We start from the raw sequence: 23732 nt of genomic DNA, 5'->3' as shown, positions 1-23732 counted from the left end.
TGACGAAGGGTCTCAGCCCAAAACACTGACAGCTTACTCTTTGCTATAGATGCTGCGTGGCCTGCTGAGTTGCTCCAGCATTTTGTGTTTGGTGCTTTGGATCTTCTCGTGTTTGTGATCCTTCTGCACAACTAGTTGCTGTGGCCTGGAATACAGTGCCAACATAGTCTGTAAACACATGGAAATCAATATGCTTGAAGGTGTATCTTTTGCAATGTTCAAGGACAGATCCAAAAACGGAGGGACTAATTGGAAAGCTTTGTAGAAATTTGGCATGGGCACAACAATGCCAGTTCCAAATCCTAGCCTTGGCAGGACAGGGAAAGGCATCAAGTCGAGACCAGATGGCTCCCACAGAGCAGGAAGTAAGGTCAGCTGGTCAGACCAGGCTGGCATTCGTCATAGGTGGCACTCATCTGACAGGCCAGAACTTCCTCTGTAAGAGTAGCAAGGGTCACTAAATTGGGCAGGGAGGGCTATTGCCCACCCAGTGACCCAAATGACGTAAATCTGGTCACTGCTTACTGCGATCGCTGCATCATCAGCTGACACAGGTATTGAATAAAGCCATCTGTGGCCAACCACTGCAAACTAATTTGGTAGTGGGCTGCACTGGTTGGGTCCTTAAATCTTCAGGTATCCCCATGGGTGGCCGACTTATCACAGAGTCAGTTTGAGTCCTCTTCCAGAGGCTCCCAACACAAAATACAGTCCATTATCTTTTACTGGGCATCTTGGCCTGGGTTTTTGTCTGTTTAAAGGTTTGGTATATAAATACTTTTAAAGTTGAGATGCTAGCCTCCGTAGTATTCAAGACATCTTCAAGGAGTGGTGCCTCCAAAAAGTGGTGTCCTTCATTAAGGACCCCACTCCACCCAAGACTTGCCTTCTTCTCACTGTTACCATCAGGAAGGAGGAACAAAAGGCTGAAGGCACACGCTCAATGATTCAGAAACAGCTACTTCCCTTCTGCCATCCGATTTCTGAATGGACATTGAACCTATCTCATTACTTTAAAAATCTGCTTTGCACTATTTTAATAACTACTTAATATACATGTAAATCAGTCTTTCTATATTTATCATATATTGTGTTGTGCTGCTGCTGCAAAGTTAACAAACTTCACAACATATGCCAGAGATATTAAACCTGATTCTGATTATCAGGCGGCCCACTGGCTGAAAATTGGTAATCACGTCACTGGGACTTGTAATGGTTCTCAATTCCTAATCAGGAAGTGGAAATCAGGCCTGCATGGAGCCCATTTCTCTTAACTGGTTAGAAATTAAGAAACAATAATCACCATCTTGTAGAGCAGGGGTCCACAGCCTTTTTTATAACATGGACCTCGACCATTAACCAAGGGATCTGCGGCCCCCAGGTTGGGAAACACTGATGTAGGGGGATTTAGGAGCTTGTGCAAGTGATTAAGCAACACAATCTCCCATTATTGAACACACTACAAACCAACCAGATGCAACAACATACTTAGCAGCTTAATGTTGATTAAATGTCTACAATCGTAAATCTGGTCAAAATCAATGTGGCTCAAAAGAAAAAAGGCAAAGTCATTTAACCTGGCTGTTATTTCTAAACCAGAGAGAGACTGATCAGCTCAGATCTTTGGCGAGACAGCATTTGGCTCCCTGTTAGGGCATTTTTGGGGTTTAGCACACATAGTTTAGCAAATAACTGCAGCAACTGACTTCAGTCACCAATCTGCAAATATGAATACAAATTTTAAAATGCAGCACTGAACAATGAGTTCCTAAAAGCCTTGAATCATAGTTAATACTGATTAAAATCCATTCAGGTGCCTGTGGTGTGGGTGTGAAGTTAGTGTGTAGTTCAAAGGAAGTATTGTGAATGTGTTGGAAATATGGAATTGTCCTTTGATCCTTAGCACGTGAAATGTTGTGTAGCATTGGGTCGAGCAGACCTCTTGGTCTGAAAGGGTCTCAGTTCGATGTCTGCTGTGTCTTATTTTGTCCAATAAAGAGACAACTTCATGTCTACCAGTACTTCTCTCCAGTGACTTTGTTCATGCAACAACACACCCCGTTCTCAAACTATCTGAAAAGAATGATTACTCAAGAAAGATTGGCACTAATAAAAACAAATTTTAAAAAATAATTGGAATGAATTGCTAGTTCTTTTACATCCATGGGGCATTAAACCTTTAAGACCCCCATTAATTCCTTTCTATACCTTTCCTGCATTACCTTAAGATCCCTTTCCTATGAGTACATCTCTTCTTAGCATTTGAGTTAAAGCCATGTCTCCAGACTTTAAAACTTTAAAACCCTACTTTTATTCCATAATCAAATAGTAGCAATTCTTTCTAAAACCCTAAAGATCTCTATCTTGGCACGAGGACCACCCCCTGCATAGAAGCATATCAAGTTCACTCAAAAGTTGTGAGATGGATATCTTATCCTAAAACCATTAAAATTGTGATTAATTGTAATATCAAATAGTTAAATCAAATAAGTACTGTAGTGCAAAAACAGAAATTAGAAGTAGTGAGGTAGTGATCATGGTTTCCATGTCCATTCAGGAATTGGGTGGCAGAAGGGAAGAAGCTATTCCTGATTCGCTGTGTGCGTCTTCAGGCTTCTGTACTTCCTTCCTGATGGTAACAGAAGAGGGCACATCCTGAGTGATAGGCACTTAATGATTAACGCTGCCTTTTTAAAGGTATCACTCCTTGAAGAGGCCTTGGATACTACTGAGGCTAGTACGTACGATGGGGCTGACTAATTTTACAACTTACATTAGCCCCCCTTGCACCCCGGACAGTGATGCAGCCAATGAGAATGCTCTCCATGGTATATCTGTAGAAATTTGCGAGTGTTTTAGGTTCCAAATCTCCTGGGGTGAAGTAAAGATCTTTCACCTGTCAGCTTCCCAGCTCCTTACTTCACCCCTCCACCTCTCCCAGTTTCATCCATCACCTACACCTTGTACTTCTCCCCTTCCCCCACCTTCTTACTGACTTCTCATCCTTATTCCCCCCCAGTCCTGATAAAGGATCTCACCCTGAAATGTTGACCGTTTACATTTTTCCACAGATGCAGCCTGGCCTGCTGAGTTTCTTCAGCATTTTTTGTGTGTTGCTTTGATTTCCAGCTACTGCAGATTTTTCTCTCATGTGTGAATCTTGGAAGCTTATAGATTCATGCAGCATTGCTGCAAGCCGAGCACAGTCCAGACAATCACTTCCAGTACAAAATGAAGCATGTGCTACACGGTTTGGACAAGATTATAAACATTAGAAGAGCCCTTTTTGACTGGTAGCAAATTCTTATTAATGTCTTTGGTCATTGGTTATAATTGGTCATTCAACTGTTACTATTTCTGCAATACTGCAGAGTGCAAATTAAAATTACATCAGTAAGCCTCAAGAGGCACAGCCAGAAGCATTACAGTGTGTGGAGTTTGCACAAATTCTGTGATCGCATGGGCTTCTCTCCAGGTGCTGCTGTTACCTCCTGCATCCCAAATACATGAATGCCAGTAGGTTAACTAGTCATTAGAATCTGTCAGAAGGAAAACTGAATCACAAATATGAGAAAATCTGCAGATGCTGTAAATCAAAACAATACACAAAATGCTGGAGGAATTCAGCAGGCCAGGCAGAGTAAAAAGTCGACACTTCAGGCCGAAACCCTTCATCAGGACTGGTGAAGGGTCTCAGCCTGAAATGTTGATCTGTTTACTCTCTCCCGTAGATTCTGACTGGCCTGCTGAGTTCCTTCAGCATTTCGTGTGTTACAAGTTAAATTGGTGGGGATATGCTTGCTCCATGAGCCAGCAATAGACTTGATCGGCCATGTCAGAAAGAAACAGCAAGTTATTTTATTCTCTGCAAATTACCTAATTGGATTGAAGTCCAGACTGTAAAGCCCAATTTCCCCATATAAATTCACCAGCAAAAAAACTAGAGGCTGGGTTGAGATAATAGCAGCTCGGCAAATCTCACATGGAACAATACCTCCATAGCTGGTGTTGATCTACCCAGAAAGGTGCTGGAAAAAAGACCAGAAATATCATGAAGGTTCCTACCCGTGCTGCTCACGGGCTGTTTGTGCCTTTTCTTTCAACAACCTCCATGGCTTTCTGTGTTTCACAGCTGTCTGGAGAAGACTATTATCAGAGTTGTATTGTACATGCGTACTTTAACAATAAAAGGTACCTTTGCCCATCAGGGAAGATGCTACATAGCATCCACACCAGGACCACCGGACTCAAAACCAGTCAGGCTGCCCATTGGCCCACCACTCCTCCACTACTTTCTGTCAGAGTCACTTTATGTCATGTGCAGGGTGTCGCTTATTTCAGTAAAAGCAGCTTCCATCATGCTGATTGGTTCATTTACAGTCAGCAATACTCTTCTCCCCTTCGTTGGCTTACTCGCCACGGCACCCATTTCCGGTTCTAGGAACTCTGGAGATATAATAGGTAGCACCTGCATGGGGTGGGGAAATGTTTCACCCTCTTTCTTGCCAGCTGCGGGACCCCACTTCAGACCGAGAGATGTGACCAGCGCTAAAGGAGCACTGAGAAACACCATTGCAGACATTGATAGCCCCATCCCCCACCCCCAGTTTGTTTAGTTAAGTAGCATGCTTTCTTCTTGGGTTTTAAAATTTGGGGAGATTTAGCAGAGTATCCTTAAAGGGTAACTGAATGTACAGTGTAATGGTTTGGGGTAGCTTAGATAAACATTTATTTAGCTAGACACAATTTAGTTTTGCTGTTCATTTTTACTTAATGTACCCATTTTTAAATGGGTTTCCTGTTTCATTCATTGAACCTAATTTCCCATTTTACACCTTATGTACAGATACTTCAGTACCTAGCATAACTTTAAGTACGCAGTCTATGTAAATAAACAAATCTTATCTATTTATATTTATCATTTTTATAGTGTTCTTTTTGCTGGTTGTGTTTTTTTTTTAAATGTTGCATCGAATTCTTTTCCTTTTCAAGGTGGCTAGGGTTCTGTCAAAGTCTGTGACCTACAGCTGCACTCAGACTGCGGTTTTTCCACAGCGGACAAGTCCGTTCCTGGAGCTCACCTACCAGCAGTTTATTGACATGTTCAGGGGTGGGCTGGAAGATGCGGTCCTGTGCATGACCAATTCCATGCTGGTGTCGCCGAGTGAGGCGTCGCGGGAGAAGGAACAGCACAATTTCACAGCAGTGGAAGCAGCTGACGTAGGTCTCTGTACCCGAGTGATTGCTCCCCCCCACCCCACTTTCTCTTGATGGTGGGGAGAGTTTGCTGCCTACTCTTGAGTTGGAGAATCTCAGAATAAAAAGCTACACAGCAGATTGTAACACTGTAATAGCAACTGCTTGTTAGTCTCCCCATTCCCTATGAAATAGGGGATATCTCTCTGTCGATCATTAGAGAGAGCCCTTGGCACTGGTGGATAGTTCATGGTCTCTTTGGGAGCTTTGCTATTGATTGCTTGGTGGATGGTGGGCACTGATCATTTCTGCTGAATACATGGGGGGGGGGGGAAGGTTGATGCTTTGCTGCTGCTTGTGCTTGGCGGGGGAGTGGGCTTTGGGGTTCTAATGTTTTTCTGTCATTCATTCTTTGGAGTTCTCTTCTGTTTTCATGGACGTCTGTGCAGAGTAAGAATTTCAGGCTGTACACTGTATACATACTCTGATATTAAACTGGAACCATTTGATCCAGAGTTAACAATCACTTCATTCTCTTCACACTCATGTACTGGTGATTGAAATAAATAATCTTGACACATCTGTAATAATCACTTGACTTTATTCTTTTTTAAAAAATTAGCCATATTCTCTGGTCAGTTTCCCACTATTTTCTGTTCACATTTCCAGCAGCAATTATCTACTTAGTTAATCAAACATCTGCAGAAGCAACAGGTTTACTTGGACAACTCTGAAGATGCGGAGTTTCACTGCGATTGCACCTCCCATGGCAGCACTTTTGCTCAGCAGCAGAAACCACAGCATCCTTCAGTCTCAACTTTTGTTTGATGCCCAGCTTTCCTTTTTAAAAGAAGTCCTCCTGAACAGCTATAGAGATGGGGACAGTAGGGACAGCATATCCAGATAAAGGAGTCCAATCAACAACAAGAAAGCTTTGGAAAAGAAGCAATCCTAAAAAGGATGCATTATCTCATTCCTAAACAGAAGTCCTTCAAAATGACTCATTGGAAGCAGTCTGAGTAAAGATAAAATGCACACTATGTGCTCTCATCTTTGTTTACCTCAGTTTTGTTAAAAACATAACACATTTAAAGCAAAAAGAAAATTGGTCGGCTGAAGATGAAAATATCGTAGTTACTGAACAACAGGTCAACCTAGCCTAGCAAGAATGAAACTCAGTAATAATCAGTTAGGGTTATGAACAGTGCTTTGTAAAATTATACAGCACCATAGGGCTGGGTTCTCTATAGAAACTCGCCAATCACTATCTTAATTCTGGGCCCACAGCTCAATTTGGTTTGTAGGGGAAGATGTGGGCAAGGAATTGAAAGTAATACATTCTGCACTTTACTAGCTTACTTTCTGCCCACCCACCTCTACGAGGGCAAAGTGAGAGGATTCCTTCATTCCTGCTTTTAGACTGATAGACTGTTCGGTTAGAGTTAGGACTGCAGAAATAAAGAGGGGCGGGTGGAAATGAAGCATAGTTAAATCTGATTTTTCCCCAACAGGAATTTGCTGGAGACTTGTTTTTAAATACATTGGCATTTGAAAAAAGCAAGCATTGATTGTACTCAGTACGCTCCTTTCACAGATCAGAGCGTTTAGATGCCTGCCCAAATCTTTCCCCACTCGACTCAGAAATGAGCGGGAAAGGGCTTTTTCTTCTCGGTGCTTAAAACAGCCAATTTAAAAAAAAATAGCATTCAGATATTGTCTTAAACATTACATAAAATTTTGCCCAAAACAGATTTTTGCAAGAATACTTTGCACAGCCTTTAAACAAAAACTGGGTTTCAAAGCAATCACATCAACTGTCCACCTGTTCTAGTCCCACACCGGTTTCCTCTCCTTCTGCTCAGGCCACCAGCCACTTAAACCGATCCCACCGCCCCCCCGTGCTTAGCTCAAAGGAAACTCCACAACTGCCCCCTTATCCTAATTCATAGTCAGATGGAGCCAACTACAGTCACGGGTTGTGTGGAAGAAATTTATGGATAGACTCTGGCCATCGAGTGCAATCGGAAGGCTACAATAGGCAAAGTTGCACAGGGATGGAAGGAAGAGAGAAAGGGCAAGAAATAGTGTATGAAAATAAAGTTGCAACAAGTTACATGACTGCAAAGTGTCACATGCACCAATTAATGCTGAGTTAATGCAAGCCCAATCATCAGTACCAAGGCATCACTTCAGAAAAGTCACTGAAATCTGACTGGGTGGCAGCAAGCCGGGGAGTATCAAGGTGTGCCAGCAGAACCAAAGTGTCTCTGCCCCAATATGTGTCAAAGTCTTTCAGAAACACTTCTTCCTAATCAGGACATGGCCGAGAGATCTGTTGGTGATTTAAACATTCCCTTGGATTCACTTGGATTACAACTGTGACCACTGCGGCTGATGTCCTGGATATGAACTGCAAGGAAAATCATAACCTTCCACGCTCAGCAACCCCGTTCCAACTGAGCCCCCCCCCCCCGAAAAAGTTTTCAGATTGGAGAAAGACAAGCAGCTGAGAATGAATGGATAACAGCAAGACAAATATTGGATGCTCTCTCAAAGTGGAGCTGGTATCCGAACTGAAATTCAGGGTCAGCCTTAGAGAGTCACTACCACACACATCAATGGTGCATTCATGCGCAACAAGGGCTCCATTCAAATTCAGAAATGGTTGTGCACACATCTCTGGCTGCCCAGTCTATGGGAAGTGTCTATCAGATGTCAGGGAGATGAATGACTGTGGACATGAGAGAACAGGGAAAGTCTCACTGACTGGGCCGGGACTGTAAAAACACTGACCTTTCAGGGAGAAGTTTGCTGGCGCTTCTTCATCCTTTAGTTGCAAGCCGCACAATGAGGACAAAGAGTCCACCTCCACCAGTAGGAAGTGTTAGAGACATTGACAATGCCCTATGCATTCCGTTACAACCATTTAACAAGAGAGAAACCACATTTGTTATTCTTCCACCACCAAATGCTTCAATCTGAGAGCCAATGCATTTTTAACCCCTCAGTAGGTCAACCAACAAGGCAGGTTTTGTTGAAAACAGGAGCAGCAACAGGATGCGAGGGCTGGGGGGCAAAACCAAGTCAATGGTTTGTGAACTTCACTGATGTGAGCCTGCACAAAAAAGTGTTACAGAAAGTCTTAATGATTCAAGCAGAAAGGGGAAAAAAAACCACAGAGCAGCTTCCAAACCACTAAAAAGGCATCAGACAAACCACTTTGGTTTATAAACAGGTGCTTGCAACACGCTGAGTGGGGTCAATCAAGTTAGGTAAACAGAACGGGAAATCAAATTCAAAAATTTGCATTGCAAAGCATTTCTTTAGCTAGAGCTTGCACATTTATTTAAAAAAAGGCTAGGCTGTGATGATTACTGGAGGGATCTGGGGTTGTGTGAAAGGAGGGGAGGGAGGGGGTGGTAAAAATACAGATGGCCAACGTTCAGTTCCTATGGCAACTCGTGCAATGAGAGAATCTCAGGCAAGCTGGGACAAGCCCCTCATGGTGCTTTTGACGATTCTCAGCCACACTAGGTTGGCACTGGCAAGTAAGCCAGCTGTCTTGACAAGTACTGTTATACAAGTTTCTCCATACACCATGCGAGCATCACCATACACAACAGAGTCAATGGTTAAAGGTCGTAAAATATATCATTTTAACTCAGCATAAAAGTGTGCAACATACCTATCCGATGCTGGAGATGTCATGACCCCAAGTGTATAATCCCAAGGACTGAAACCATGTGGGGCTGGCTATACTGCAGAGAAGTGCTCCACATCTCTCAGGTGGACTTGGGTGGCCACGTGTATTCACCATAGTGACTCTGAACCAATAAGGGAGAATGAGGCCAGTGATGACCCCATGTAATAACTCATTGTATACTGCAGTGGTTTAGCAGGTCACCTGAAGATACCATCGACAGATTCCACAAAAAAAACAGCAAGGAACAATGGAAAGCTAAAAATCAGGAAACCTGGACACCAGGAACATTTACTTATTAGATGAAGCAGCAAACAGGTCAGCATCAATATCATTGCAAATGCTTCTCAATACTGAAGTTGATTGAGTTAAGAGCTCTCGGGGGTGGGGGGGGGGTCATGCAGTTTAAAAGACCAAACTTAAAAGTCATTTCTTCTGGAAGTGACTAGATTCTTAAAATGTAGCTTCAATGCCTCAAAACAGAGTGGGCTTTATTCTCGGTTGGTAGACTCAGTATCTACCTGAACCAATTCAGATTGCTGACAATGCATTCATCAGTATGGCACAGAGGGAGGACAGCTGTACAATGGGCGCTCGACACTCCAAATGGATTTCATCTCCCCCCTCAGAATGGGAATGGACAAGGGTTTACAGTTCTGGCCTTGTATAGGATGGACGAGTAAGATTTCAAATAAATTCCCTTAAGTTGTTGCTCCAACCTTTTGACCCTGCTGTTAGATTCCTGCTCACGTACAACAAAGAAACCCAGTTACGCTGTTTAAAAACAGTGAAAAGACGAACAGACATACAAGAACAAGTTAGACATCAAAAAGCAGATTCGAGCAACTCTGCTTCACACAATGCTTTAACCAGAAAAATATACTATAAAGTTTATACTTTTCCTTCAGCCAGAAAAATTATGGAATCAACTCATGACCCAGTCTTCTGTCATACACAACCTTAAATGTTACATGTAGTGCCAGGATTGCCATAAGTTTCTGGCCAATAAGGTCTTTCCTTTCCAGAAAGTATCTCTGTAGTGTTGAATGACAGGGGTTCTGGAGGAAAAGGTATTTTTGGGTTGCGGGGCAGAAAGGGCAGGCAGGGGTTGAAAAGTGCATTTAATACTTCCGATAGGGTTTCTGAAAATCGCCGGTGTTGAGTCGGGGCCGCGGCAGATCACCGAACATCTCAGTGCCGTCTGTTACACTCATGGTCAGGGCCTTCATGCTGGCAGCGATCTTGTCCAGGTCTGGTGACGGCAACTGATGATGAAAAGAAAGGCAGTCAGTGGCCAGAAATGTCCACAATTCAGCTAGGGGCCTCACAGAATGCAGTATCAGTGGAGATGAGCTATTTCAGATGTCTAGGATCTTGTGTTTTTTTAAAAATTAAATAGACATCGCACCAGCATTGCAACACTTTCTCTGATCCCTACTTCCATCTCTGCTAAGCCTGTTCTGCCACCCAATCAGATCACAACTGACCTGTAATGCAAGTCCATTTGCTGACTCCACCAATGGCTCCCACACTTCTCAAAAATAGAACATTTAAAGTACTGAAGTCTCATATTCATAACCACTCTGCTCTGACAGACAGTGCAGACAGCTAATCTTTTTCTGACAGAGAATTAAAGGAACCACTTATCCCATAGTAACAAAAAAAAATCTAGAATGCAGGAATTATTTATTTACAGACCACAAAATATACTGCTCGTTTGTGGGGGGTGTGGGGGGGGCAGGGAATGAAGCTATATTTTTTCCAAAGATCTTTTTAAACTTTTATATATGCATCACAAATCAATGAAATGTAGAAACAGCACTGAAATCTGTAAGTATCTTTGGTGTTCGTTCATTGAGATCACTGGATCCTATGCACAAGAAGATGCTCCCCAAACTTCGCCTCTCCATCCTCCGATCAGGGAATCCAACACAACCTCATAGCCAATAATCACCATCGCTCCCATGATGCACCTGGGGACCCCGTTACGTTAAATGTTTTATTTGAAGACAAGTGCCCACCTCTGCTGGAAAACTTGATCAGAGAGGGTGGTGATGGTAAACAGGAAAGAAGGTGATTGGGAATACTGCCTAAAGCTTCAAAGCTCTCAAAAACAAGTTTTGGACTCTCAGATAGTAAGGGCACACTGGCCTTTATGAGCAAGGGTATTGAAAATGGAAGTTGGGAGCTCATGGTGTGTTTATACAAGATGCTGATGGGGACATACCCTGTGTTCCATTTTGGTTACCCTGCTTTAGGAAAGAGGTTAATAAATGCGGAACAAAAAAAGCAGAAAAAGGTTTACAAGGACATTGCAAGGACTTGAGGGAGTGAGTTATGGGGAGAGGTGGGTGGGATAGGCTGGGACCCTTTCCCTTGGAACACAGAAGACTGAGAGGTGATCTTACAGAAGTGCACAAAATCATGGGGTGAATGTACTCTCGCCAGGGTTGGGAAAATCAAGAGCTAGAAGACAGAATCAAGGCAAGAGGGAGAAGATTAGACATGAACTTGAGGAGCAAATTTATTTAAAGGTATAGAAAAGGACACGTAAAGTAAGATGCCAGAGGAAGTGGCCGAGACAAGTACACTTACAACTTTTAAAAGACAGCTGGATAGGTAAATGGATAGGAAAGATGCAGAACAGAGGTTCTCAACCTTTATTATGCCATAGACCAATACCATCATGCAAGGGGCTCATGGTCCCAAGGTTGAGAATCCTGGTTTAGAAGGTAATGGACCAAATTTGGGAAAATGAGAATAACTTATATGGCTCTCATGGAACAGTTGGGCTGAAGGGCCTGTTTCTGTGCTGTATGATACAATAAATATTACTGTTACATGATATACAACACCCAGTACTAAGGGACCATTCCTGATTCAACCACACCAGGTTTGTTAGCCCACCAATTATTTTGTGGGACTACTGTAGGATCCATGGGGCCTTGTATGGATTGCCCCCCCCCCACCCCCAAAGAGAAAAAGAGCAAGGCAAAAATCTACAAAGGTATTCCAATGCTCTCAATTCTGTTTGGTGTAAGTGAGCTCTTTCTGGAATCACAACCAAATGGGTGATCCATCACTGACCAGTTGAGAAAATCAGAAAGCCAAGACTTTTAACTTATCTTTCTTTTTCCCCACTCAATTGTTTTTTGTTCAAGAGTGAAGAGGTGTGGGATGCTCTCCCTAGTTTGACATGTGGGCACCATTGGCAAATTAGCTGTTGCTGCCCATTCCTGTTTTCCCCTACATCTGGAACACCAAAGTCGTACATGGGGCCATTTGGGAGTCAACCATATCATGTGGGGATAGGACCTAATGTAGATCTAGATTGGGCAAGCAGTCTTCCAAATCACAAAATGGTTAAAACTCAGAGGCCTTTTGGCCCAATGATATATGGGGTCTATGCAATAATCTAGCTGGTTCTATCCATATTCATTTCTCCTTTCAGATATTTATCCAGCTCCTTTTTGGATATTACACTGAAATACTTTACTGAGCACATCAAACCTCTTCCTAAAAGACCAACTAGCTCAATATCAATTTGATGGCCAGTTTCATTGATGACATTTAATAACAATTCTTTGGCATACTAGCAAGAGGAAATATACCTTACCCGTTCATCGTTATCTCCATCAGCTAACTTCTTTGGCTTCAGATCCTTGAATCCCCAGATGGGAACTGACACAGGCAAGGACTTGGCATATTGATGACACTTTGTTTGAGAAAGAGTTTGTGGACGAATAGGAAGCTCTTCGCTCAAACTGCCATCTGCAAGATGAGGGGCAAGGCAAAACTACCAATTAGCCAAAAGACATTGTACCACTTGGGAGTCCTAGTACACATTCAGTTACACTGTAACTACTGTGCTAGACCTAGGTGGATTGCCCATGCACATCTTTGCAAGGCTCATCATCATCATCTTGTGGTGGTGGAGGGCCTTTTTGAGTTCTGAGATCCAAAGAGCAATGCAGTCCGTAGTTTAGCCATCTGGCACTCAACTCCTGGTAGGGTTAGCCATGATGGCAAGTTCAAGGGGGAGCTTCCAGGCAAAGAGTGATCCAACCAAGCCCTCAGTGGTGGAGCTGGTGGAAGATGATGACACATCATGACAGCAGTGAAATGGGAGAAGAGCTTCAACAATGAAGGGTTCCCAGTAGTCTTCCATTCCATGCCACTAGACCCTGACCTCGATCTCTCAAGGACTGTGTGCTGTCATGTCCATACATCAGCCTCCCCACATTAAATACTGCCATTGACAGGTGCTCTCCATTAAGGTAATTCACCATTACATTTTGGAAACCCCTTGGTACTAGGGTTCGCAACATTTAAAAAAAAAGCCATGGTTCCCAATCATTAACTGAATGGATCGAAGACCCCAGGTTGGGAAACTCTGCCTTAGGGGAATAACATCCTCATCACAAGTGAGTGCACTACTACTGCCCTTGCAGTTTCTACCTGGTCCCATAACATCCCCAAACAACCTAATTTTCCTGGAAGTTCACCATCAGTCATATCTAATAGAAATGCTAGAAATAGAAATACAAATGCAAAATGGAAATGGAAGCTAGAATTCATTCTGGCATCAAAAGGAAGTATTTTCAACACAAGTCTATGCTATATCATGAAATGCATCTCAACCATCCACAAAGGTGTTGTTGTAAGCAGTATTGAACTACAATCCACTCCACACCAGTGGAGATGATGTCCATTTACTAAATTGGCTTAATCACCTCAACTTGTGATTAATCCAATTCTTAAAAATTATAAGGGCAAGTGAGTGTGTCACTATGAGTAACATGGAATAAACAGCTACTTCCTACTTATTAGCCTACAGTAGATTCAATACATATTCAATACATAACATAACATATGGGACCAGCATTAGGCCATTTGGCTCATCGAAGCTGCCCCACACTGTAGACTTACCATCTGTGCTCTCGCCATCCAAATCAGATTCAAAGAAAGGCTCACAATCCTGACTGGTTGACTCTTCATCCATTGTGAAGATGGCTGTAGGGGGAAAAAAAAATCAAGTTAACACATTGATGGAGTACAACTTTCAAACTTTTGTGGGTAACATAAAATTGGAGGCACAGTTAAAAGAAGAGACCACGATGCTGCAGTGTTTGCTGAGCTTGGCAATAAGCTTGCAGACATTTCATTGCCAGTCCTCAGTACGCAACTGAGGGTGTTTCTCCCTGGAAGTGCTCGTGTTTGTATAGGCCTCAGTTCACTTGCCTAGGTCCTGACTGGCTACCCCTTGAATTCTGTTAGCTTGCGTTTCTTTGGCTATTAGGGGTTTATGGATGGCATCTATTTTGCCATGTTTGTTTACAGAGTAATCAGAAGAGAAACATGTTTCTAAGAATTCTTGAGCCTGCTTTGTGTTTGCCTGCACCAGAACCTCCATGGTGTCCTTCTCGATCATCATGGATCAAGATTGGTGGGACACAGTGTAAGTTCTAATGCACCAACACTGAGGATGTCACCTCAACCGGTGATGAAACGCCTACAAGCTAAATGCCAAGCTTGATGAACACTGCAACATCAAACACCTTAACCAGAGCTATCAATATTCACAACCATCCTAAATGTGTTGTGACTGGAAATTTTACTTTATGGTATGAGAATTAGAAATATATACTTCTTTCTAAAACAAGGTGTCTCATGAGAGAAGTACAAAGGGCATAAACATAGCAAATCAGTGATGCAGAATAATAAGTCATAAATGTAAAAAAAATGTAATTTTATATTTTTGAGGGAAGAATTGAAAAGCAGTGTTTGCTAAATTTTATTGATATAGTGCCTTTATCACAAAAGAATTTGCGGTAAGGCTCTTCAGGTGTAGAAACAACAATGGTCAACCAATGAGAACTTGTAAGATTCATTTTCGGAAAGTTTAAGAAGGGAATTCAGAAGAATTAAATCAGAGACAAACAAGACAGAACTGGAGGGGAGTTAAGAATGCAAGACAAATGTTGCATAACAAAGATAAAATACTGATACAAGAGCAGTAGCAGTACCCAATATGCACAAGGACAATGGAGTAACAGGATTTGGTACAGGTAAAGAGAGAACAGATGTTTATACACAACTGCTATACACTTCATTAGATACGGAGTGAAACTCCCGTGCTCTTCTGCAGCTTCAAGGTTTGACCTGTTGTACATTCAACAGTGCTCTTCTGCACACCACTGTTGCAAAGTCTGATTTTGAGTTTACCCTCACCTTCCTGTAAGCTTGAATCAGTCTGGTCATTCTCCTGTGACCTCTCAACAAAAAGGTATTTTTACCCACGGAACTGTCACTCACAGAACACTTTTGTTTTTTTGCACCAATCTCTGCAAACTCTAGAAACTGTTGTGTGTGAAAGTCATGTGAGATCAGCCATTTGAAATACTACCCCATTTGACACCAACAATCATTCCACAGTTAAAGTCACATAGATCACATTTCTTCCCCATTCTGATGTCTAGTCTGAACAACAATGGAACCTCTTGACCACATCTGCATGCTTTGATGCATGGAGTTGCTACCACATGATTGGCTGATTAGATATTTGTATTTACAAGGAGTACAGGTGTATCTAATGAGTGGCCACTGAATCCACAAAGTTGATTTTGATACTTCCAAGGATGGAGTCAGGGTGAAGTGCTGAGGCAGACTTTGAAAGTGTCAGGTAACTCCCAAAAGACAAGTTAATTATCTACAGAATTATCTACACTTATTGCAATACAATTCATGCTCCCAATAGAGTTTGCTGTTGAAATTTGTTTGACAATAGATCTGCTTTTTAGTGCACATGGGGAAACCCAGTAGATATATATAAAAAACACCTTAATGCTTTCAATTATACAATCATGGAGTGCATATTATTGACAGTAGCAACATTTATCACCTGTTATAACTGCCCCAAAACTGAGGGGGTAGTTGAAAATCAACTGCATCGGTGGGGTCCGGAGCCAGGGTGGTCAGATGGGGCAAGTACAAAAATTATCTTTGCTGGAAGAAAAACTGGATTGTCTTTAAACCTACCAGCTCATCAACTGTTTCCTGGTTACCACTACTGATACTAGAGGCTTTTATTTTAAAAATTCAAGTTGCCACAACAAGCTTCATCATGGGCACTAACCTCCCTATTCAAACGGGAGAGCATCATTAAGGAGCCCCAACTTTTTCCTCTATCTTTGCACTATTTAATATTTTATATACAAGGGGGCAATGGCAAACCACTCCATAGAACAATTTGTCAAAAACAATCATGGTCCTGGAAAGACCACGATCATCCACATTGTACAACACAGCACATAATGAATGAGCGATATTGTAATTTACAATTTTTATTATGTATTGCATTGTACTGCTGCAGTAAAACAAATTTCACGACATATGCCAGTGATATTAAACCTGATTCACTAAAGGTTTCCAGCATTTTCTATTATTATTTCATATCTCTAATATCAGCAGATTTTAAAATTATATTTCCAGGCTTAAAATTCCAAAATCTCAGCTGCCTCAGTAGGATTTCAACTGGTCTCTGGGTGCTAGTCCACAATTCTATCACCTTCATGAATGGCACGATACCAAATTCCTGAATAGACTTGAGTACAGATGAACAAGACACAGCACTGTTCCAATAACCTGTTTTATTTCACAGTACCTACCACTGCACTCAAAAATTAGAGACTGAACCAGTAATAATTTCACAGCAAAGCATGAAATACAAGAGATTCTGCAGATGCTGAAAATCCAAAGGAACACACACTAAATTCTAGAGGAACTCAGCATCGCAGACAGCATCTATGGCATTTCAACACACAATGGAAAGAAGATTTCAAAGCCACAAGTAGCATACATCAGATGAAGCAGAAATGAGATCCTGCCTGCTATTTCTATTATACACAAAGAAACTGCAATCATTATTTTGAAGTACATTATCAACGTATACACTTAAAACTGAGATTTATCTCCTCATGGGTGCCCACAATACAAAAAGAAACCCAGAAGATCCATTATAATAAAGACCAATAAACATCCAATGTACTGAGAGAGTGAAAAAACAGATCAGGCAAACAATAAAAAGCAAGCAAATAGCATTTGGAAAGAAAGTGACCCCTTGGACATGAAACCCAAAGCAAGTCACAGCCTCAGCTCAGTGCATAGTGGAATAAACACTGTGGAGCCCGCAGACACAAAGCCCAGCGCAGCCATTGTAGGCCACAGCCTCTGTGTAGTGCAGAGTGGAGCAAACGTCACAGAGTAGCTAGCAGAACCAGTCCAATCCTCTCCTCTGGTCCCAACACCCAGCCTTTTCAATCCATCTAACCTGGCACTTAAATTTTCCGAACATCAGGTCGTTCCTAGCTCTAAGAACTGCACCCTGCCGCAGCGACACGCTCTCAGCCTGGACCCAGCCATCCCATTTCACCATGTATCCAACCATTCCAAATCAGCCGGGCACTTAAATTGATTAAACCTTGCTCTCGGTTTCGGTGGATGGGCTTAAATCTGCCTCTCCTCTACTTGCCTCAAACATGCCTCAACGTTGCCCTGACTTAAATGATGTGAGTTCTTACACCACACTTTTCTTGGCAAATACTTTTCTTTCAACCATTATCACAAAAGTTATCTTGTTATCAGAACTGATAGGTAACACCTCTGTCATGATTATTCCTAAGCACTGGTGCTCGACAAGGTAGTGTCCACAACCTCTACTCTACTCTACCCGCTGTAAACTCATGACTGTGGGGCCAGATTCTGCTCTGACTCCATCTACAAATCTGAAGATGATACTTCTGTAGTGGGCCATATTTCAAATAATGATGAGTCAGAGTACAGGACGGAGGCAGCGATATTAGTGACATAGTGTCATGACAAGAACCTTTCCCTCAAGGTCGACAGAATAGCATGTCACTGACCAGGAAGGGGTGGTGCACATTCTCAAAATGCTGGTGGAACGCAGCATCTATAGGGAGAAGCAGTGTTGATGTTTTGGGCCGAGACCCTTCGTCAGGACTAATGAAGTTCCACCAGCATTTTGTGCATGTTGCTTGAATTTCCAGCATCTGCAGATTTCCTCGTGTGGTGCACATTCTCTTGTCTAAACCAATGGCACAGAGGTTGAGAGCTTCAAGTTCCTAGGTGTGAACATCATCAATAACTTGTCCTGGTCCAACCATTCTATCTGGATGTATTATGGCTTGGTATGACAACTGCTCCGCAGGTGACCAAAGAAACTGCAGAGATTAGTGCACACAGTTCACAGAAACCTCTGTGCATGGTTCACACTGCCTCAGTAAAGCAGCCAGAATAATCAAAGATCCCACACGCACCAGGAATTCTCTCTTCTCCCCTCTCCCATTAGGTAAAAGAAACAAAAGCTTGAAAGCACATACAACCAGGCTTAAGGGCAGCTTTCATCTTGCTATTATCAGACTCTTGCTCACACAATGATGTACTTTGTAATGATCTTGCACTTTATTTAACTGCACTTTCTCTGTAGCTTTTTCATCTTCCTCCCCCATGGGTGCTTGTTGGTTTCTTTTAAAATGGGTTCTTTGTGTTTCTTGTTTTGTGGCTACCTGTAAGGAGATGAATCTCAAGGTTGTATTCTGTATACGTATATTAATAAATTTACATTGAACCTTGATGTGACAATAACAAACCAATAACAATGGTTATGCTGCTTATGCGCACTCCTCGTTTTCTAATTGGTTAAAATGCAGCCTATAAATAAACATAATTACCACTGTAGAGTGTTCTGGATAGCCATCTTGATTCTTCAACGCATTATTGGTCAAGTCACCTTGGGTATGTCATGTACCATTCAGCTAGGTCTTCCAAATAGACAGTGACACACTACAACAAACTAACAGTGTGTAGTTACCCACTTTCTGCGCAGGCCAACCGGCTCACAAATAGCCAGAGCATGGGGAGAGACCTCTGATGTCATTTCCGCCCAGAGAGGGCGGGCGCTAGGGATTAAAAACCAGCGCCGCGAAGTTTGAATAAATTAGTCTCGAAACGACTTACTGACTGCGTGTCGTTGTTTCTAGTTCTGTGTGTAAGCACATCGCTACATTGGTGACCCCGACGGTCCAAACAGGATTTGGACCAAAGATGACCGACTCTTCATCTGTTCACGTAGTTTCGCAAAAACTGCCGACTTTCTGGACGCTGTTACCACACGTGTGGTTTAGCCAAGCAGAAGCTCAGTTCCAGATTCGGCAGATATCCTCTAATTCCACGCGTTACTACCACGTGGTGAACGCCCTTGACCAGGAGACGGCCGCCCAGATTGCGGATTTCATACAGTCGCCCCTGGAAGAAGGCAAATATGAAGCATTCAAAGCGCTGCTTGTTGAGACCTTTGGCCTCTCATGGCGTGAGCGAGGTGCCTGCCTGCTTCACCTGGACGGTTTGGGAGACAGGCTGCCGTCAGCATTGATGAACGAGATGCTGTCTCTGGCTGACGGACACAAGCCCTGCCCCATGTTCGAGCAAGGGTTCCTAGAGCTGCTGCTGCTGGCCGACACAGATTTCAGCGACCCCCCAGAAGGTGGCAGCCCGGGCAGACGTGCTGTGGAAAGCCAAGAGGGATAGCGTGATGTCTGTCGGTCAGATTACCAGGCCACACGTCCAACAGTGGACCAGACCAGGCCTAGTGGGGGGGGGGGGGGGCGCACATAACACAGAGGCAGGAGTGAGGAGGCCAGTGAACAGTGGTGTTTCTACCACCAGCGGTGGGGCACAAAAGCCCGCTGTTGTCGCCTGCCCTGCAAGGGCCAGGGCCAGCTGCCACTAATGACTATGGCGGCTGGCCACCAGGACATTTGGTGACATTTGGGACTTGTACATTTGGGACATACACTTCTTTGGGACGCCACTTCTTGGTCGACACCGGAGCAGAGATCAGCATCTTGCCCTCGACGGGGTATGACACCCAGAACAGGAAGCCAGGACCCACCCCGAGGGCCGCAAACGGCAGCATGATACGGACTTACGGCATCCGCACAGTGCAGCTGCAGTTCGGTGCCAACCGGTTCACGTGGGACTTCACACTGGCTGCCGTGGCCCAACCACTCCTGGGAGTGGACTTCTTGCATGCTCACAGCTTGCTGGTCGACTTGCAAGGGAAAAGACTGGCACATGCCAAGACTTTCCAGACGTTCTCCCTGGGTTAAGCCAAGTTCCCGGCCCCACACCTGGACTCCATCACGCTGTTGGACAACAAATTCACCAGAATCCTGGCGGACTTTCCATCGATTCTGGCACCGCAGTTCACGGCAGCCATGGCCAGACACAGGGTACAGCACCACATCCCGACCCAGGGACCACCCTTCCACGCCCGTGCTTGAAGGCTTCCCCCGGACAAGCTCCGCCTGGCGAAGGAGGAGTTCCAAGAGAATGGAGGAATTGGGGACCGTACGGAGGTCTGACAGCCCATGGGCCTCCCCCCTGCATATGGTGCCCAAAGCAGCTGGGGGCTGGAGACCATGCGGCGACTACCACAGACTGAACGAGGCTACAACTCCAGACCACTACCCCGTGCCGCACATACAGGACTTTGCAGCAAACCTGTACGGGGCAAGAATCTTTTCTAAAATAGACCTGGTCTGGGGATACCATCAAATCCCAGTGCACCCTGAAGACATCCCCAAAACAGCACTCATCACCTCGTTCGGCCTGTTCGAGTTCCTCCAAATGCCGTTCGGCCTGAAGAATGCCGCACAGACGTTCCAGCGGCTAATGGATGTGGTGGGACGCGACCTGGACTTTGCGTTCATCTATTTGGACGACATCCTTATAGCCAGCAGTAGTCATCAGGAGCATCTGTCCCACCTCCGCCAGCTCTACTCCCGCCTGAGTGATTTCGGCCTCAAGATCAACCCAGCCAAATGCCAGTTCGGTCTCGATACCATCGGCTTCCTGGGCCACAGGATTACCCAAGACAGGGCAACATCTCTGCCCACCAAGGTAGACGTGATCTCCACTTTGCCCGGCCCAACACGGTCAAAGGGCTGCAGGAGTTCGTTGATATGGTGAACTTCTACCACCGTTTTCTCCCCTCAGCAGCCCGTATCATGCGCACTTCGTACACCCTCATGTCGGGTAAAGGCAAGGACATTACTTGGGACAAGGAGGCCGCAGCCGCTTTCGTTAAAGCCAAGGAAGCCTTGGCAGATGCCGCGATGCTGGTGCACCCCAGAACAGACACTCCGACCACCCTCACGGTGGATGCATCCGACACAGCAGTCGGTGGGGTGCTGGAGCAGCTCATCGAGGGGCGCTGGCAACCCCTGGCGTTCTTCAGCAAGCACCTACAACCACCTGAACTCAAGTACAGTGCTTTCGACCAGGAGCTATTGGCACTGTGTCTGGCAATCCGGCATTTCAGGTACTTCTTAGAAGGCAGGCCGTTCACCGCGTTCACGGACCACAAACCATTGACCTTCGCGTTCACAAAGGTGTCCGATACCTGGTCGGCTCGCCAGCAGCGACATCTGTCCTACATCTCCGAGTACATAATGGATCTCCAGCATATCTCAGGAAAGGACAACGTCATGGCAGACGTGCTCTCCAGACCAGTTGTCCAGGTCCTGTCCCTGGGGGTGGACTATGCAGCACTGGCGGAGGCACAGCAGGCAGATGACGAGATGCCCAGCTAAGGGACCGCAGTCTCAGGTTTGCAGCTGCAAGACTTTCTCGTAGGCCCAGGTGAGAGGACCCTCCTCTGTGACGTGGCTACCGGACAACCTCGCCCCATCGTCCCAGCAGCCTGGAGGCGGCAGTTTTCGACTCCATACACGGTTTGGTGCACCCATCTATCAGGACAACCGTCCAGCTGGTCTCCAGCAAGTTCGCGTGGCACGGACTTCGCAAGCAGGTCAGTGAATGGGCTAGAATGTGTGCGCAGTGCCAAACAGCCAAGGTGCAGCGGCATACTAAAGCCCTGCCACAGCAGTTCGAACCCACCCACCGGAGGTACCACATTCATGTGGATATCGTGGGCCCTCTACCAGTGTCCCGCGGAGCGCGGTACCTCCTAACTATGGTAGACCGGTTCACGAGGTGGCCAAAGGTGGTCCCGCTCACCAACACATCTGCCGATTCCTGCGCCTGAGCTCTGATCGCAACCTGGGTAGCACGCTTCAGGGTACCGGCCCACATTACCTCTGACAGAGTCACCCAGTTCACCTCCATCCTGTGGTCGGCTGTGGCCAGCCTGTTGGGAACGCAGCTACACCTCACAACTGCCTACCACCCACAGTCGAGCGGACTGGTGGAACGCTTCCACCGTCACTTGAAGTCGACTCTCATGGCCCGCCTGAGAGGACCTAACTGGGTGGGCGAGCTTCCCTGGGTCCTGCTTGGAATTCGCACAGTGCCCAAAGAGGATCTGCACGCCTCGTCGGCTGAGTTGGTGTACAGCGCGCCCCTGGCCGTCCCAAGAGAGTTCATACCAGCCCCAAGGGGGCAAGAGGAAGAACTTGCAGCAGTCCTGGACAGACTACACGAAAGGCTCAGCAACCTGGCCCCCGTACCAACTTCACAACACAGACAGACCCTGATCCATGTACCCAAAGACCTGCAGAACTGTAAGTTTGTGTTTGTACGAAGGGGCGGACACTGGGCACCGCTACAGCGGCCGTATGAGGGGCCATTCAAGGTGATCAACAACAACGGGTCCACGTACATTCTGGACATGGGGGGGGGAAAGAGGAGGTTTTCACGGTGGACCGACTCAAACCAGCCCATGAGGACTTGGCACAGCCAGTCGAGGTTCAGGCACCGTGGCGCAGAGGCAGACCTCCCAAACAGAGGCTGATCCAGACTGTGGACATTGGGGGGGGGGGGGGGGGGGGGTGTATCGCCGGTTCTTTTTTTGGGGGGGGGGGGTTATGTGGTGACCCACTTTCTGTGCAGGCGAACCGGCTCACAAGTAGCCAGCGCGCAGGGAGAGACTTTGGTAATGCACCTCTGATGTCATTTCCGCCCAGAGAGGGCAGGCGCTAGGGATTAAACGCCAGTGCCGCGAAGTTTGAAAAACTAGTCTCGAAAGGGCATACCGACTGCGTGTCGTTACTTCAGCGCTGTGTGTAGCACATTGCTACAAGTGGATCAAATTATATGCAAATTTATTACTTGCAAGGGAAGACTACCTCCGTATGTTAAGTCATCAGTAGACATCTTCAATCTTACAGCTGAAAACAGTTAATTTTTATACATTTACGATGTGCAGTAATTCATCAACTTCATGTCTTTGAGGTCACTTCACCCCCTAATTGCATTCCTGTCTTATCTCACATTTGCCTTTAATGTCTAATTTCTTTGTAGCATCTCTTCCCCCAACCCCCCAACAGCTGTCTCCTGATCTCTGCTTTCAATCATACAATGCTAAAACACTCCCTGTTCCAAATCACATACCTTTGCAAGCTTCCCATCCAACCACATCAGCAAATCAGCGTGGGATCGCACAGGTTCCATTGTGTCACATTACATTTTACATAAGCTACAAATCCATGAAGACTTTAGGGTTACAGATATATTTCTTCAGAACATTATGGGACTTCACTCCAACAGCACTTGCCTATTACTTTGTACCTATTACCCATGGGTATTAGGCTGTGCATAAACAAGTTATACAGGTTAAATTGTCTTCTAGCTATACTTATTTGAAAGGGTAAAAAGGTATTATCCTTGGGAATGGATGCCTCAGAAGAACAGTTCATGACAGAATTTCGTACTTCATTTGAATGTTGAACACAAATAAAAGGAGTGATAATGAAATTAGCTAAAGTGAACTGGGACAATAAATTAAGGCTGGAGACAT

The 23732-nt window shown here is 44.8% G+C and overlaps 1 protein-coding gene across 4 annotated transcripts in view; it reads right to left on the bottom strand.

Moving 5' to 3' along the window:
• Positions 1-5778: 5778 nt before the first annotated feature.
• The window catches only part of akt1s1 (AKT1 substrate 1 (proline-rich)), a 49208-nt gene continuing 31254 nt past the window's right edge, over positions 5779-23732 (bottom strand). For all 4 annotated transcript variants that reach the window (XM_059953471.1, XM_059953472.1, XM_059953470.1 and 1 more), the window contains exons 3-5: positions 13826-13909; positions 12513-12667; positions 5779-10161 (exon numbers count right to left, since the gene is read on the bottom strand). In XM_059953471.1, coding sequence (XP_059809454.1) covers positions 10018-10161; positions 12513-12667; positions 13826-13909 — 383 coding nt within the window. In that variant the 3' untranslated portion in view covers positions 5779-10017. The remainder of the gene's footprint in view (positions 10162-12512; positions 12668-13825; positions 13910-23732) is intronic.

Source organism: Hypanus sabinus, chromosome 29 (assembly GCF_030144855.1).
Source record: "Hypanus sabinus isolate sHypSab1 chromosome 29, sHypSab1.hap1, whole genome shotgun sequence".
Classification (NCBI taxonomy): domain Eukaryota; kingdom Metazoa; phylum Chordata; class Chondrichthyes; order Myliobatiformes; family Dasyatidae; genus Hypanus; species Hypanus sabinus.
The sequence above is the reverse complement of the archived record's forward strand: the minus strand, read 5'-3'. Positions and strand labels throughout refer to the sequence as shown.